A 14523-nucleotide genomic window follows, 5' to 3' on the forward strand; every position below is an offset into this window, starting at 1 on the left:
AGATGGTTCAGCTAGATTCATGAAACTTTTAATTCAGTTCCAGTTTTTCAGATTTACAAGTTGTCATTTAATTGTCCTGTGATAAAATTGAAATACATTCAAAAAGAACAGCTAAATATATCTATGTCTCAGCGAAATATGTATTTATACTAACCATGAACTAGTTTCTTACCCATCTACCTCTTTTTTCCATTTGATCTTACAGTTAAAATGTATGTGCTGTGATTATAACATAGTCTGAAAATATGACTTGGTCTCAAAGACAGACATAATGGCATTTTAAAATTAATGTACTAAATAAAATTGCAAACTGGATATTCCCAGCTAGTAGATAAGTGCTTAGGGCTGTTATTTCGTAGTCTGAAGGTCCACAGTTTGAATACTTGCTCATGCTGTAGTACACACAGTGTTCATCCTGAACTGCTCCTGTCAAAATATCATGTATTATAATTGGATAAATTATTGTAATGTTACTTATCTTGCAATATAAATTGCCATTGACAATCACTTTATTATAATTTATAATTTTATTATAATGTATATATAATATTAAAATAATATAATAATTTATAATTATTAGCTAATTTGTTTAAGCTAACTAAAAGATAACAGTAAAAACAAATATGTTGATGATAAGGGCCTTCTGTTCATTTCTTAATGACATAGTGCCAGAGGGATCTATAACAAAAGTCAGTAGTTCATGACACTGATGCAGCCAAGTTAAATATCCTTGACTTGCAAGCTGTTCTTTAGAAACAGTATGGTACAGCTATGTCTATGAACCATGTAAGGGATTTACACATGACTGCTAAACTTGGATTCCTTTCCAACGTGCCTTAATTAGATATGTTATTAGCCCCAGCCTGCACCTCCTAGAAGAAGGGAAGCTCTGTATTATTCAGCACATAAGGCACAATATGTGGGTTTTACATCTCAGTGGAATTGAAATTTCTCACTTCAGCAAAATTCAAATCACACCCAATGGCAAGAGCAGATACATAAATGCAAATTTTTGGGGTTTTTCTCTGCGGGCAAAAATTAATTTGTGAGATCCAAGTATTTAGTATTCAAACCACCAGTGATCACAGTGAAGGGATTATGGTGTCAGTAAAGGAAAATGAAGCATTTTAAAGAAAACCTACCATAATGTGAATCACTTACAATGTGCTATAATGTTATAGCATGTATTACAAATACACACCAATAATCATAGACGAAAATTATTTTATGTAAAGTTTTATAATAATGGCAGATGTCCAACAGTAGTTGGACAGCAATATTTAAAGAGGCACGTAGTTTTATCATGTGGTTTATAATTATCTCAGAATTAAACATTTTCTTCAGATAATTTTTTTCCACAAACATTTAATATTTTTTAGAAAGCAAACTGAACCCAAACGGAAACCATGCTATGTGCTGCATTTGCTGTTTTATTTTACTTCATTATTGCAATATACCGTGTCATTTCACTATGGAACCCAAATATTATTAACTGTTTAATTATATTTTACACAAACTTGTCTGAAAAAATTTGGTAACACTTGCTTTGCTTTAAATTGTGCTTCATATTCATTCACTACTATCCCTTTCTGAAAGGCATCCATTTCCCATATATTCAAGGCTTCATGGTCTGTACAGTTTCAATTACTCAACACAAAAAACACAAAATGAAATATTAATGAGATTAAGTTAATTAGGTATACATTCATTTGGTTACAAAAAATATTTTCTACAACTAAATAAAAGCCTGGTTTAAACAAAACAAGATGCTGTTAAATGAGTTAAAGGGATGTTTTTGAAGAGGGCAAGAATGACAGTCAGATATAAAGATGTTTCCACAGGTTCCTCATTTTTAAAACCTGCTTTGGTTAAACATGAAAAGCACAATAATGGATCTTATTTCATAATTATCAGCACATTTTGACATTTTGACATTTTGACAGTATGCAGAAATTAATACAATACAGTACTGACTTCCACACTGCTATCATTGATTGTATATTGACCAAAATCAGACATCTCTTGTCCTGTCAAACATATAGTGCTGTCACCAAAAACACCAACCAAGGTCCTTATATGTTTCCACTTGACAAACTTTAGCACTTTGACTGGTTACAGTAAAGAAAGACAAGCAGCCCAAATGACTTCAGACAGTCATCAGACTGTATATTCCATGAATTTTAAAAAAAAAAAAAATCATTATAGTACCGGAGTACATTCTTGTAAATTCTTCACCGTAATCTTGTAGGTAAATATGTTCATATTACTGTTGCTTGCACAGGTGCTATGCAATTGTTTTCAGTAATAACAACATGTGGAGTATTGAAGAGGGACTACAAAGTGACTGACAGTGATTTGAAAAGCAGTTAAGATTTGGGCAACGCATCTAAAATAACAGGGTACCTGTACAGAGCACCATTTATCTATTGATTTATACTGTATATGTTTTTTCTTCCAGTCATTCCTTTTTGAGGGACTGGTTGTCAGATTACTAGTTATTCGTTGCTTCAGCATGTTCAGTAAAAGCTATTGTAAAACTACCTTAGTGAAAATACTAATATTAATATTATAATTTGTTAAATATTCGGTTCCCCGCGACCCTGTATGGGACAAGCGGTTCTGAAAATGTAATTTGTTAAATATGATTTATATAAATGTTAGTAAACATTTTTTAATTGATAGGAGATAAATATACTTCTTGTTATAATTTTTTTGGTCTGCAGTGATCATACAAATGGTACAAGCATCTATTAAACAAAACAGCTAGAATAACAAAGTATTTTTTGGTCAAAGTATTTAATGATTCTTCAATTATTGTTAGTTGGATGGAAAAGATTTAAAATTTTTAATGAGCTAAATACAAATACTGACTTTTTTGATTTACAGAAATTGAATTTGTACTAAGAAACTACAGACATCCAGAGTAAAATGCACTAATTGATAATCCTAGAGGCGCTATGGGCTAATCACTAAAACTAATAATTTATACTTATCTATTATTATTTATCTGGTTATGTTAAAATATATCCAAAATAAGATATATTCTGAGTCTTGAGACGAGGACTTTCTGTTGTAAACATCAGTTGTTCTTTCCTCACACAAAAACCACAAATTTTAGTAATGTTTCTGAACATTTTGTAACATTAAGGAATATTTTAATTTAATGCTGTCCATAAGATGTTTAAAAACATTAAAAGCTTCATAAAATGTGAGTTCAACTGCTATAATCTGGCATGAGAGCAGAAAAAAAGCAGTGATAAAACTCATTCTTCAGCTCTAAAGATGGCATGAATTTTAACAGCACAACAGAAAAGGAAAGCAAGAAGGTTCAGCAATGTCGTCGCAGTAATACACGCAATACAACGTTTCAACTTTTGTATTGCGATGTAGCTTCACCTTGTGTAGACAATCTGTGATTGGTTCATAGGAATTTAAAAGGCATTCTATATTTATTTCCATTACACAGTAATGTGTCTGAGGGGGATGTGGTGGCGCAGCGGGTTTGGCTGGGCCCTGCTTTCTGGTGGGTCTGGGGTTCGAGTCCTGCTTGGGGTGCCTTGTAACAGACCGGCAATCTGTCCTGGGTGTGTCCCCTCCCCCTCCAGCCTTGCGCCCTGTCTTACCGGGTTGGGCTCCGGGTTGCCGCAACCCTGCTTGGGACAAGCGGTTTCAGACAATGTGTGTGTGTGTGTCAGGCCCAGCTCCAGATATGAGATGAAAGGTAGGCCAAGTGTTATTACTGATGGGCCCCAGCTGGGGGTGGTTATCACTTGGAATATCACAAAATCTAATTTTTTGATTTTTTTGTTTGTGGTTGTTGTTTTTTTTTTTGTTTGTTTTTCATTTTTAATATAACTTTTTTCATTTATTTTGCATCTATTTAGTAACTATATTTTTTAAAAGGGGCAGGTCTTGACAGAGACTGTGCATAGAACTATTGACATCACTACTATAATATTTACAACATTAGCTTTCTGCTCGTATCACTTGGAATATCACAAAATCTAAAAATCTAATTTTTAGATTTACTTGTTTGTGGGTTTTTTTTTATTTTTAATATAATTTTTTTTCACTTATTTTGCAGTTATTTAGTAACTATATTTTATAAAATGGGCAGGTCTTAATAGAGACTGTGCATAGAACTATTGACATCACTATAATATTTACAACATTAGCTTTCTGCTCATTTTAGAAAATTCTGTCACAAACTCATCCATGTCCAGTTCATGTGTTATTGCTTTTTCATGAGCTAAAAGTACAAGGTTTTCTTTTCTCTTATGAAGAGCTGTTTGACGGAATGGTGTCAAAATTCTTGCCAGATTGGAGAATGAGCTCTCCACTTGAAGCAGTAGAGACACCAAAACTCTGTCCATGCGGTCAAGGCTTGTAAATGAGCCTGGCTACAAGCATGTTTTTGAAGACCGTGGTCACGTTCTAATGCTGCTTTCCAGTTTTTAAAACCTGTTGAAACGAAAGTATCTTTTTTCGGAGAAAGCGGCACCAAACACTCGACACAGAAAACAAAAGCATGCATTGCGCTCTACAGAATATTCAAGCCAGGGTCGTGACTGATACCAAGCGGCCGAAAAGCATCTCTCCCTCCCTCCAAAAAGAGTTTGGGGATATGATTTCCAAACCGGCTGATGAAGATTTGCCCTGTTTAAATATTTGGGAAAGAATTGCTGCATTTTTGAATGGATGTAAAAAAAAAGTTCACTAATAATTTTAATACAGTTCACTGGCTGTTTCTATCATTGCTTCGTAATTCAGCACGTCCGTTAACCTCAAAGGTAGCAAAGTGAATGAGGCTAAGGCTATTTGTCTCGACAACCAAAAAAAAATTAAAAAATCTGGAGCTGAACGGAATATCGCACCAATTTTGTGATTGGTTGTGGGGTGTGGGGCCAATGTGGGCCAAGCTTCTGATTGGGTGGGCCAGGGCTACCATGGCCCCCCCATGGAGCCGGACCTGGTGTGTGTGTGTGTGTGTGTGTGTGTGTGTGTGTGTGTGTGTGAGTGAGTAATGTGTTTTCAATTTTTTTAATTAAAATGGCAAAAGCTCAAAATAACTTTTTTGAATTATTCAAACCAATCATTATTTTTGTAAATGTCCTAATTCAAAATGACACTGTATAAACACACACACATTTTCAGAACTGCTTGTCCCATACAGGGTCACGGGGAACCGGAGCCTACCCGGTAACACAGGGCAAAGGGCTGGAGGGGGAGGGGACACACCCAGGACGGGATGCCAATCCGTCGCAAGGTACCCCAAGCGGGACTTGAACCCCAGACCCACCGGACAGCAGGACTGTGGGCCAACCCACTGCGCCACTGCACCCCCTACTGTAGAAACACTACGCATAAATTTAAGGCATGTTAAAATATGCCCATAGAAACTGAACATCTAGTATCAAAAGTCAGATAAATCCTAGAGTGTAACTATACAGCCAATGTAATCTACACAAGGAGAGACATAGGCAATGTCCAGTGCAATAAAACATTTTAAGTACCTCTGTTGGATGAACAGCCATTGTTATATTAAGGCATACAGATAAATGCAAATGAAACCATCCTAGGAACGCTTAAAGAAATGGTGTTTTGAAATTATCAAAGGTGGAATGCCTGTTTTGAGTAGATACATCCAACCAGTTCAAGTAACCCAAAGTGGTAACTTTTAGAAATCATCAGTGTTAGTTCTAATACGCGTCTATTCTTACAAATGATGGGTAGCTTTACATTAACCTCGCAGATGACAACATGTGCAAATCTGGGAGGCCACAGGTAAGTTATTCCACAACCCCACAGTTTTATACAGATTGTCATCTGCAGAGTTTCAGAGGCATGCTGGCACAAGAAAGACACTCTAAGGTCAGCCTTGAAAGGAATGAAGGTGGCAGAAGAGTTCCTGGGTTGTGATGAGGACAAGTAAGAGGCAAAATCTAGGGAGACTAAACCCACCAGTACAGAGATGCAATAACTTGTACAGGTTAACTGCAGGTAATTCTCTAGGAGGTGGGTGGACTGAGTAGTGTGAGGATCCTTCTCTTGCTGTTGGGAAGATCTGTTTGGATAGAGGTTCCTATGTAACTCAGTTATAATTAATCCCTTTTTGGGGGGTAGTTATTTCCAAGACTAAAAGATGTTTGAAATGTCTCACTGACATGGATTTCACTTCCCTATTATGGCATGTATATTTTCATCATAAATCTGCTAGTTGGTAATCAACCTAAATTAACATTTTATAGAGAAAATAGACACAGGAAATGCAGACATATGACTTTATTATCCCAACATAATGATTTGCTGCCAGAGTAAAGAAGAATTCAAGCCAATTTAATTTGCACCAAATTAAACATACATGGTGCTGATACATTTGCATAATGCAACTATTTCATCTGTGCAATACATCACGTGCAATGTTGTACAACTGCATTATTTTTCATTGCATTATAAAAAGTTAAGCTATTGAAATTGTAAACCTGTTCACAGTGTAATAATTGCTTGTTTACTCACCTAAACATAGCTAATAAACAAATATATAACCAGAATTGTTTTCACGTGATTTTATTTTCAGTGAAAACATTAAAAGAAACTTTCCAATACTAACAAATCCCAGTGTCCTCACCTACAACTCACCACAAAGGTACAAACGTTTGAAGAAGAAGTTCCGTTTTATAAAGCAGTAGCAGAATATGAATATTACTCCTCCAGCAAATCAACACAGTTCTAGAAGAACTGTACCTTAATAGAACATTTTACATAATGATTGCATGTAATAAAGGTTTTTAAATGGAATCTGAACTGGAATTATCTTTTCCCTGAGCTTGAGTAAATTATTTATGAACACATTTGTCAAAGTTCCTGCCAGATCTTGTGACAGGCTATATTATATTCACAGTGTAACTGCAGGAAGGTAATACTGAAGGGTGCATATTAAAGTGCTAAATCTTGATACCTTTACTTCTCTGCTGGTTCTCTAAAGCTGTGTTCTGGGTTTTCTTATACTTGTACTTTTTGCAGATATGAACATTGAACTAAAACAGAATTAACAGGCAGCTACAAAATCCTATTCCTGTTGCCAGTTATAGTGATAGATAACAACAGATCATGGCCTGAATTCCAAAAGCGCTGCAACATTATGATAACTTTTGTAATTTCATAGGATGTCAATATAAGCTGATGACACTAAATAGAAAATCATTGGAAGTCGCTTTGGACAAAAGCATCTGGTAAAAAAGCAAAGTAAACGTAAACTTGACAGGACAGGATATTCTAGGATATTTGTGAGAAAAATGCCTATGAATTCTCATTTACATAAACTAATGTTTTAAAACATCGCTCAAAGTCTGAGTGTCACATACTCACAGAATTTTCTTCTGCATTAATACATTAAAAGTGGATAGACTTTAAAAATTGATGTTCTAATATTAACATGATACACACACTGGCTGAAACTGCTTGTCCTAATTGGGGTCATGACAAACCGGAGCCTAACCCAGCAGCAGCGGGCGGGGACACACCCAGGATGGGACGCCAGTCCATTGCAAGATACCTCAACTGGGACTCAAACACCAGACCTGCCAGAGAGCAGGACCCAGCCAAGCCCACCCTGTCACCGCACCCTCTTAACATGATACATTTTTTAGCAAAGTCTCTTTTGTACAATAATTCTAAAAAATAAATTTCCCTTCTTTCAATTTTTCAAAATTACATTTAGAAAATGGTTATCATATATTAGATATGCTCTCATTTCCATAAATAATTCCATCTACAACAGACTACATAATTTCTTCAAGGTTTAAATCTTAATGGGCCAAATCCAAAATATAAAACTGGAACCTATTTAACCAGAAAGGTAATATCATGAGGGGAGATGCGATGGTGCAGTGGGTTTGACTGGGTCCTGCTCGCCAGTGGGTCTGGGGTTCAAGTCTCGCTTGGGGTGCCTTGTGACAGACTGGCATCCCACTCTGGGTGTGTCCCCACCGCCCCCCCCAACCCTGCACCCTACGCTACCAGGCTAGGCTCCGGTTTCCTGCAACCCCCCCCTTGGGAGAAGCAGTTTCAGGCAGTGTGTGTGGGTAATACCATGATAAGGCAAGACTATCCCAACATCAGTGTCCCTCCCCAATTTAATAATGAATTTCTAGAAGGAATAGAAAATAAAGAAATCAGTTGGAATCATATCTTTCAAACATATGTAGAAATACTCAAAAATGTAAAGATTTGTCTTTCCTCTGAGATGTACATCGCCTCGGAGAAAAGCATCTGCTAAATAAATGTAGCTGTCTCGCAGATACTTCACATTAGCCTACAATTATCCACTTTCTCCTTTGGTATTTTGCAATATCATAAGAGCGTTTCACTAATATTCTTGTCTTTGAATGTAATTTCTATAGTGTGAATATGTACTGAAGTGAAATAAAACACATAGCTCTAATAGTCACATTCTAACACGCACGATACAAATAGTGGATCTATCAGCCTCTGTCAATAAATGATGAGGTATACAGGACACTAATCTGTTATTATATTGTCTGTAAAATGCAATATGTAATGGCCAATAAGTGAAATGTGATATGCAACTTTCATCTTTCACAAGTTATCACATTCTACAACGTCCAACAAAATTTATTTGAGGATGCATCCCTCAACACACCCCTTTACTGTGCTTTGTCAGGAACTATTTTAACTAGCATTCAAATTGGAATAAGAACAGTGTACATCATTTATTGAGCAACATTAAGGAATGTTAAAATGCCCCGGTGTACTGATTGTAGTAATTAATATTTTAGGTTTCTTACTGTGTTCTGATTGTCACAAACACAACGACTGACTTGGGGGTACCATCATACTGTGCACAGAATAGCACGTTCTCCTGGGTGGCAGAATTTTTCGACCGATGCAGCTCTTGGATGTGCGTGCCCACATCGTGTTGGAAAATGCTCTCGACGTGGCTGGGCTGAGAAGGGAGGTCCGGACTGTTTACTTTTCCCTATTGTGACATCATCTCCCAGCCCTGGTTGCCGAGCCTGAGGTGTGCAGACGCAGAGGAGAAAAAATGGCTCCTGCCAAGCGTAGGCATTCACCACCCACACATTGCTCCATAGCTCATCCCAGTGGCTCACATCTGTTGAGGCACATCAAGGTTTACAGCATATGTAGGGCACCACTGGAATACAGTAAATGCAGTGCGGGCCAGGATTCCCAAAACGATGTATCAGAAGATGAAGAACAATCACTCTGAGGGGGGACTTTAAATTTTCTATATTTCACCCCCAATCCCAGGGGAGACGAACTCATTGATTCCATTTAAATATCTCTTGGTCTCGGCTGCTAAACTGTGGTTAACCTCTAACAGTGAAGGCAAACATTTTTAAATGTGTAAAAACAGCATTCCTAACAAGGGACCACAGAAAAGAATCATTTTGAGAAAATTACTTTGTCCTGAAAAAGATGCAGCTTCTTTTATGTTTTAGTGCTGAAGGTGATATTGCATTATTACAGACCAGTAGGATTAACCATCATTAATTAATTAATTCATTCATTAATTATCATTCTATGACAATGAATTCTGTATTTTATTTTCAAAATCAATTTTGAAGTTTTTTAAAATTATTTCTTGCACAACATATCAGCATTGCACTGTGACATTCTATACCATAGTGGCATATTCGGTTTCATCTGGCTGGGTGTAATAATAAATTCATTTGCAGATATAATAAGTGGTACACAGCCGCACTTTGCATTGCAATTAATTCAAGAACCTTGAAAAATCTGCATCATTACAAACATCGCAAAGCACTTTCCATACATAACGTATCACCAGTCAGAGGGAAATCAGTTCAAATCAAATATAAAACACAGACAAGAATATATCATCAGTAGGCAATGTACAGTGTCCTTCAAAATAACATTTAGAATCATTTTCATGAATTACTCCATTGGGAAATAGAATAAATGAGATTTCGTGATTTAGGATAGTGCTACCATCCCACTACTACTACTGTTATCACGACATGAATAATAATGATAATAATAATAATAATAATAATAATAATAATAATAATTTTATAAGTAACATTTTTCTAACAATTAACAAATTATTATTATTATTATTATTATTATTATTATTATTATTATTACTATTATTATTACTACTATTATTATTAGTATTATTATTATTATTACTATTATATCACTAAGAAGTGTCCTTTGGCTGTTTGGAGGATGGTTCAATAATCAATCTCAGCTCTGCAAAGGATAACCTGAAGCACATGCATGGTTAACCGCTCAGCCCTACAGTGAAGGCAAATTAAACTGCAATAATTTAAGGCACCTTACGGTTATACTTTAACGTGTATTTGGCGAAGGGGCGATGAATAAACGGCTTACCTCTTGATGTAGTTTTTGCCGTACAGAATCTGCTGCAGGAGGGTGACGACTCCGAAAGCGCAAATAAAAATGAAACAAAGAGACCTGTTTCCGAGCAGATCTCTCCCGGACGGGTCCGAGTAGCCCATTCTTCACCGTGTCCAAACACGCGTCGGTGTGGGTCGCCCGCCGAGGCTCACATTCAGGGGAACATGTTTACTGTGCTAATTTTACCCTGCTCTGCCGCACGGGCACAGGCTGAGGCGCCGCCGCGTCCCGTTCGCGCGGCACTGCGGCTCCGCGGCTCCCTTCGGACTGAACGAAGGCGCTGTGGCCCCGCGCTCGATCACAGCACAGCAGGGGTTCCGCGTGGGAGAGGCGACATGACAACCCTCTGGACCGGACCCACGCGCTCGCAGCCTAGCAGCAGCGCCAGCCTCCGGCATCAGATGGGCGGCATCTGCCCCCAGCAGATCTGTCTGTGCGCGCAAGACGATGTGTGTGCAGAAACGCGGCTGTCTCTGCGGCAGATCTGTCTCCGCGCGGAGGATCTCCCGCCCTGCCGAAGATGCGTCTGTGCGCGCAAGATCTGCCTCGGTCGGTTGTGATGAAGACGTGTGTCTTTGCAGAAATTCAGTCTGTGCGGCAGATCCGTCTCTTTGCAGAAATCCTCCCTCTCTGTCTGCACAAAATCTGTGTGCTGCGCGCCCGAGATCCGTCCCGCAGGACCCAGCCAGCGCAGGTGCTGCCTGTCCAAACGTACGTGGACTGCTCAGTTGCGGCGGAGATCGTGTGGGGCGGGGTGTCCCTCGGGGCTGCCGATGAAGCCTTCTGAAATCGGGCATGTGCTTGCATTAGTTACGTGGGGATAAAGAATTCGAAGGTGGGTTTTGAGGGAGGCGTCGTCGTCCACAGGCGCTCAAACACGCGGGCGCGGGAGTCAAGGTCATCGCGTCTGGCAAGGACAGAGCAGCGCGCCTCCAACATCCAGCGTCCAGCATTCAACGTCCAGCACCCAGCACTCAACATCCAACACCCAACACTCAGCATTCAGCACCCAGCGTCCAGCATCCAACGTCCAGCATCCAGCATCCAATGTCCAGCGTCCAGCATCCAGCACCCAGCATCCAGCATCCAACACCCAGCACCTAGCATCCAGCACCCAGCACTCAGCATCCAACACCCAACACCCAGCATCCAGCACCCAGCATCCAGCATCCAGCATCCAGCACCCAGCGTCCAATGTCCAGCACCCAGCACCCAGCACTCAGCACCCAGTGCCCAGCGTCCAGCATGTAGAATCCAGCATCGTTGCCCCTGTCCACACCACAGCCATGCACACGTTGACATTGCGGGTGGAAAATTAAAGTCGATTCATTGCATTTTTACATTTTGAAAGAACTCCTGTATTCCGGTGGCTAAATATACTTTTAAAAAGTGCACTGTCGGTGAAATGCACTTTTGTTTAAGCGAGTTTTACCTCGCTATGGGGGAAAGAGTCTGCAAAAATGAATAAATGTAAATTTATAAGCCCATGTGAAAAAAGGAGCTTTGTTTTCAGTGTATTAAAATGGTATTTTAATACAAGTCCTATGGTGGGAGATTAAATTTGGAGAGTGACATCAGTTTCCATCCACCTGTATCCAAATTCAGGTGATTATTGTTTTTCTGGGTAGTTAAATTTCATAGTAGAGGCATAACATGGGCTGTTCATTGACTCTTTGAATTCCACAACTGTTTCTGCTCCCCAGGAATCTGCCAAGCTGTTATGCACCTGATACTGTGACCTTCATACTAAACACAGTTTATGGTATGTGATAAAGTATATTAATAGCCTTTTCATGTGTCAGTGTGGTACTGTTTCTAGGTGGCCCAGATAGACTCACAGCCCCAAAGTGACCTCTGTCTGTGAGTATGGGTTTCCATGAGCTGCTGAGTTTGCTACACACCAAAGTCATTGTATTTAAGTAAACTGTTCTATAAACTCACAGTACATGGATGAATGTGATTGACCTGCAATGGGCACATTCTGTCCAGTGTGTAAATCCCTTCCTCCAACATGTGCTTCCCGGGCCTAACTTGAATTCTCTCTTACCATTGGTGAAAGAATGGTGTGTTAATGGATATGGAGTGAAAGACTTATAGATAGTTATATAGATACAGATTTCTGATGACAGATCTCTGGTCATCTTACACAATGCAAAAAATAACATTTCAATTGTTTTTCGGCTTTAAAATAACTAAATAACTAAATTGTTTTAGATGTTTCAAGTTGAATAAAGAATATCCCACACCTGAGTGAATGCAAAACCTTGTGGATGCAAAGCCACATTTACATTTATTCATTTAGCAGACGCTTTTCCCGAAAGTGACATGCATCTCAGAGAGCAATATGAAAAGTGCATTACATCAACAGAAGGAGAGATTTGGGTGCAAACACATCATTCAAGAGTACAGTCAATTTGTCATATTCTGCCATGTGAACCAGTTTACATTACACTGGTACCTGTGGGCTTCTTTATTATTAAACAAATTATTACACATAACAAACCCGCACATGTTTATCGAGCACTTACAAGATCAGGGGAGTAGTGAGGGCAAAAGAGGTGAGTTTTGAGAGAGGGCTTAAGTAGTTATAAAGGGGAAGTACATCAAGTAATGTAAATACTACAATCAGCACTGTAAATAAATTCAAAGGGAGTTAGCTTTTTAAACAATGGAACATGTTAGATAAGACAAAATTTCAACAATGCTCCCAACCAGGCATTAGTGTCTCTGTTATACAGTCAAATAGCACTAATGGTACCTGGAAGTTCCCATTAACAGAGTTATAGTGTAAAGAAGGACTAAATTTTATTGGTAAAATCTCAGGTAATGAAAGAGTGATATAGCCCATTAGTTATTACACAGGTGGAGAATAGATTATATTTCTGTATTTCTCTTATAAAAGATGGAATATATTACTACCCTTACTATATGTGAGGATAGCTGGTAGAGTAGTGATTAGATCTACTCCCCCTCGATCCAAAGGTTGCAGGTTCGGCTCTCACCTCCAGCTGTAGTACCCTTGAGCAAGGAATTTACTCTAAACTGCTCCAGTTCAAAAAAAAAAAAAAAAAACACATTGGTAAGTTATTGTAGGTAGATTAAAAGCATAAATTCCTTTAGAGAAAAATGTCAGCTAAATGAATGAGTATGCATATGGTGAGTTGATGGCAAACTATTAAGCCTGCACAAAAGGTCATATTGCCGGGTATTTTGTATGAATATGGTTTCCACTCATTCTCCAAAAGGAATTCTGTGATTATATCTGTTTGGATTAGTCTGATGGTCTCAGCATTTGTATTGGGGTTAGTTCTATTAATGTCCACTATGTCTATCTTTACTGTTGCAGAGGATAACCATTGCTTGGTCTGGGCTACACTGACTGCACTTGCGGTGACAAAAATGGAACTGACCCTTTTGAATCTATATGTTTATATCTGTATGTGCTGTACATCTATATTGATCTCTCACAGCAGCAGCCTCTCCTGAAGGCAAAAATGCACCGATCAGCCACAACACCAGAACCACTGACAGGTGACGTGAATAACATTGATTATCCTGTCACAGTAGCACCTGTTAAGGGGTGGGATATATTAGGCAGCGAGTGAACAGTCAGTTCTTGAATTTCATGTGTTGGAAGCAGGAGAAATGGACAAGCGTAAGGATCTGAGCGACTTTGACAAGAGCAAAATTGTCTATTGGCTAGACGATTGAGACAGAGCTTCTCCAAAACGGCAGGTCTTGCAGGGTGTTCCTGGTAAGCAGTGGTTAGTACCTACCAAAAGTGGTTCAAGGAAGGACAACCGGTGAACCGGCGACATGGTCATTGGTACCCAAGCCTCATTGATCCGCGTGGGGAGCGAAGGCTAGCCCGTCTGGTCCGATCCCACAGAAGAGCTACTGTAGCACAAGTTGCTGACAGCCTTAATGCTGGCCATGATAGAAAAGTGTCAGAACACACAGTGCATGGCAAACTGCTGAGTATGGGGCTACATAGCCGCAGACCGGTCAGAGTGCCCACGCTGGCCCCTGTCCACCGCTTATCAGGAATACGAAAAGCATAAACCTAAGTTCTACAGCAGAGTTTACCTGCAATCTTCG

General features: G+C 39.0%; 1 protein-coding gene across 3 annotated transcripts in view; it reads right to left on the reverse strand.

Annotated features, from left to right (window-relative positions):
- Window positions 1-11486, reverse strand: part of st8sia5 (ST8 alpha-N-acetyl-neuraminide alpha-2,8-sialyltransferase 5) — a 28759-nt gene extending 17273 nt beyond the window's left edge. For 2 of the 3 annotated variants that reach the window (XM_018736852.2, XM_018736851.2), the window contains exon 1: window positions 10399-11485. In XM_018736852.2, coding sequence (XP_018592368.1) covers window positions 10399-10526 — 128 coding nt within the window. In that variant the 5' untranslated portion in view covers window positions 10527-11485. Of the gene's footprint in view, window positions 1-10398 lie in introns of all 3 variants that reach the window. The other variant, XM_018736850.2, reaches the window with a different exon arrangement.
- Between the last annotated feature and the right edge of the window lie 3037 nt (window positions 11487-14523).

Source organism: Scleropages formosus, chromosome 6 (assembly GCF_900964775.1).
Source record: "Scleropages formosus chromosome 6, fSclFor1.1, whole genome shotgun sequence".
Classification (NCBI taxonomy): domain Eukaryota; kingdom Metazoa; phylum Chordata; class Actinopteri; order Osteoglossiformes; family Osteoglossidae; genus Scleropages; species Scleropages formosus.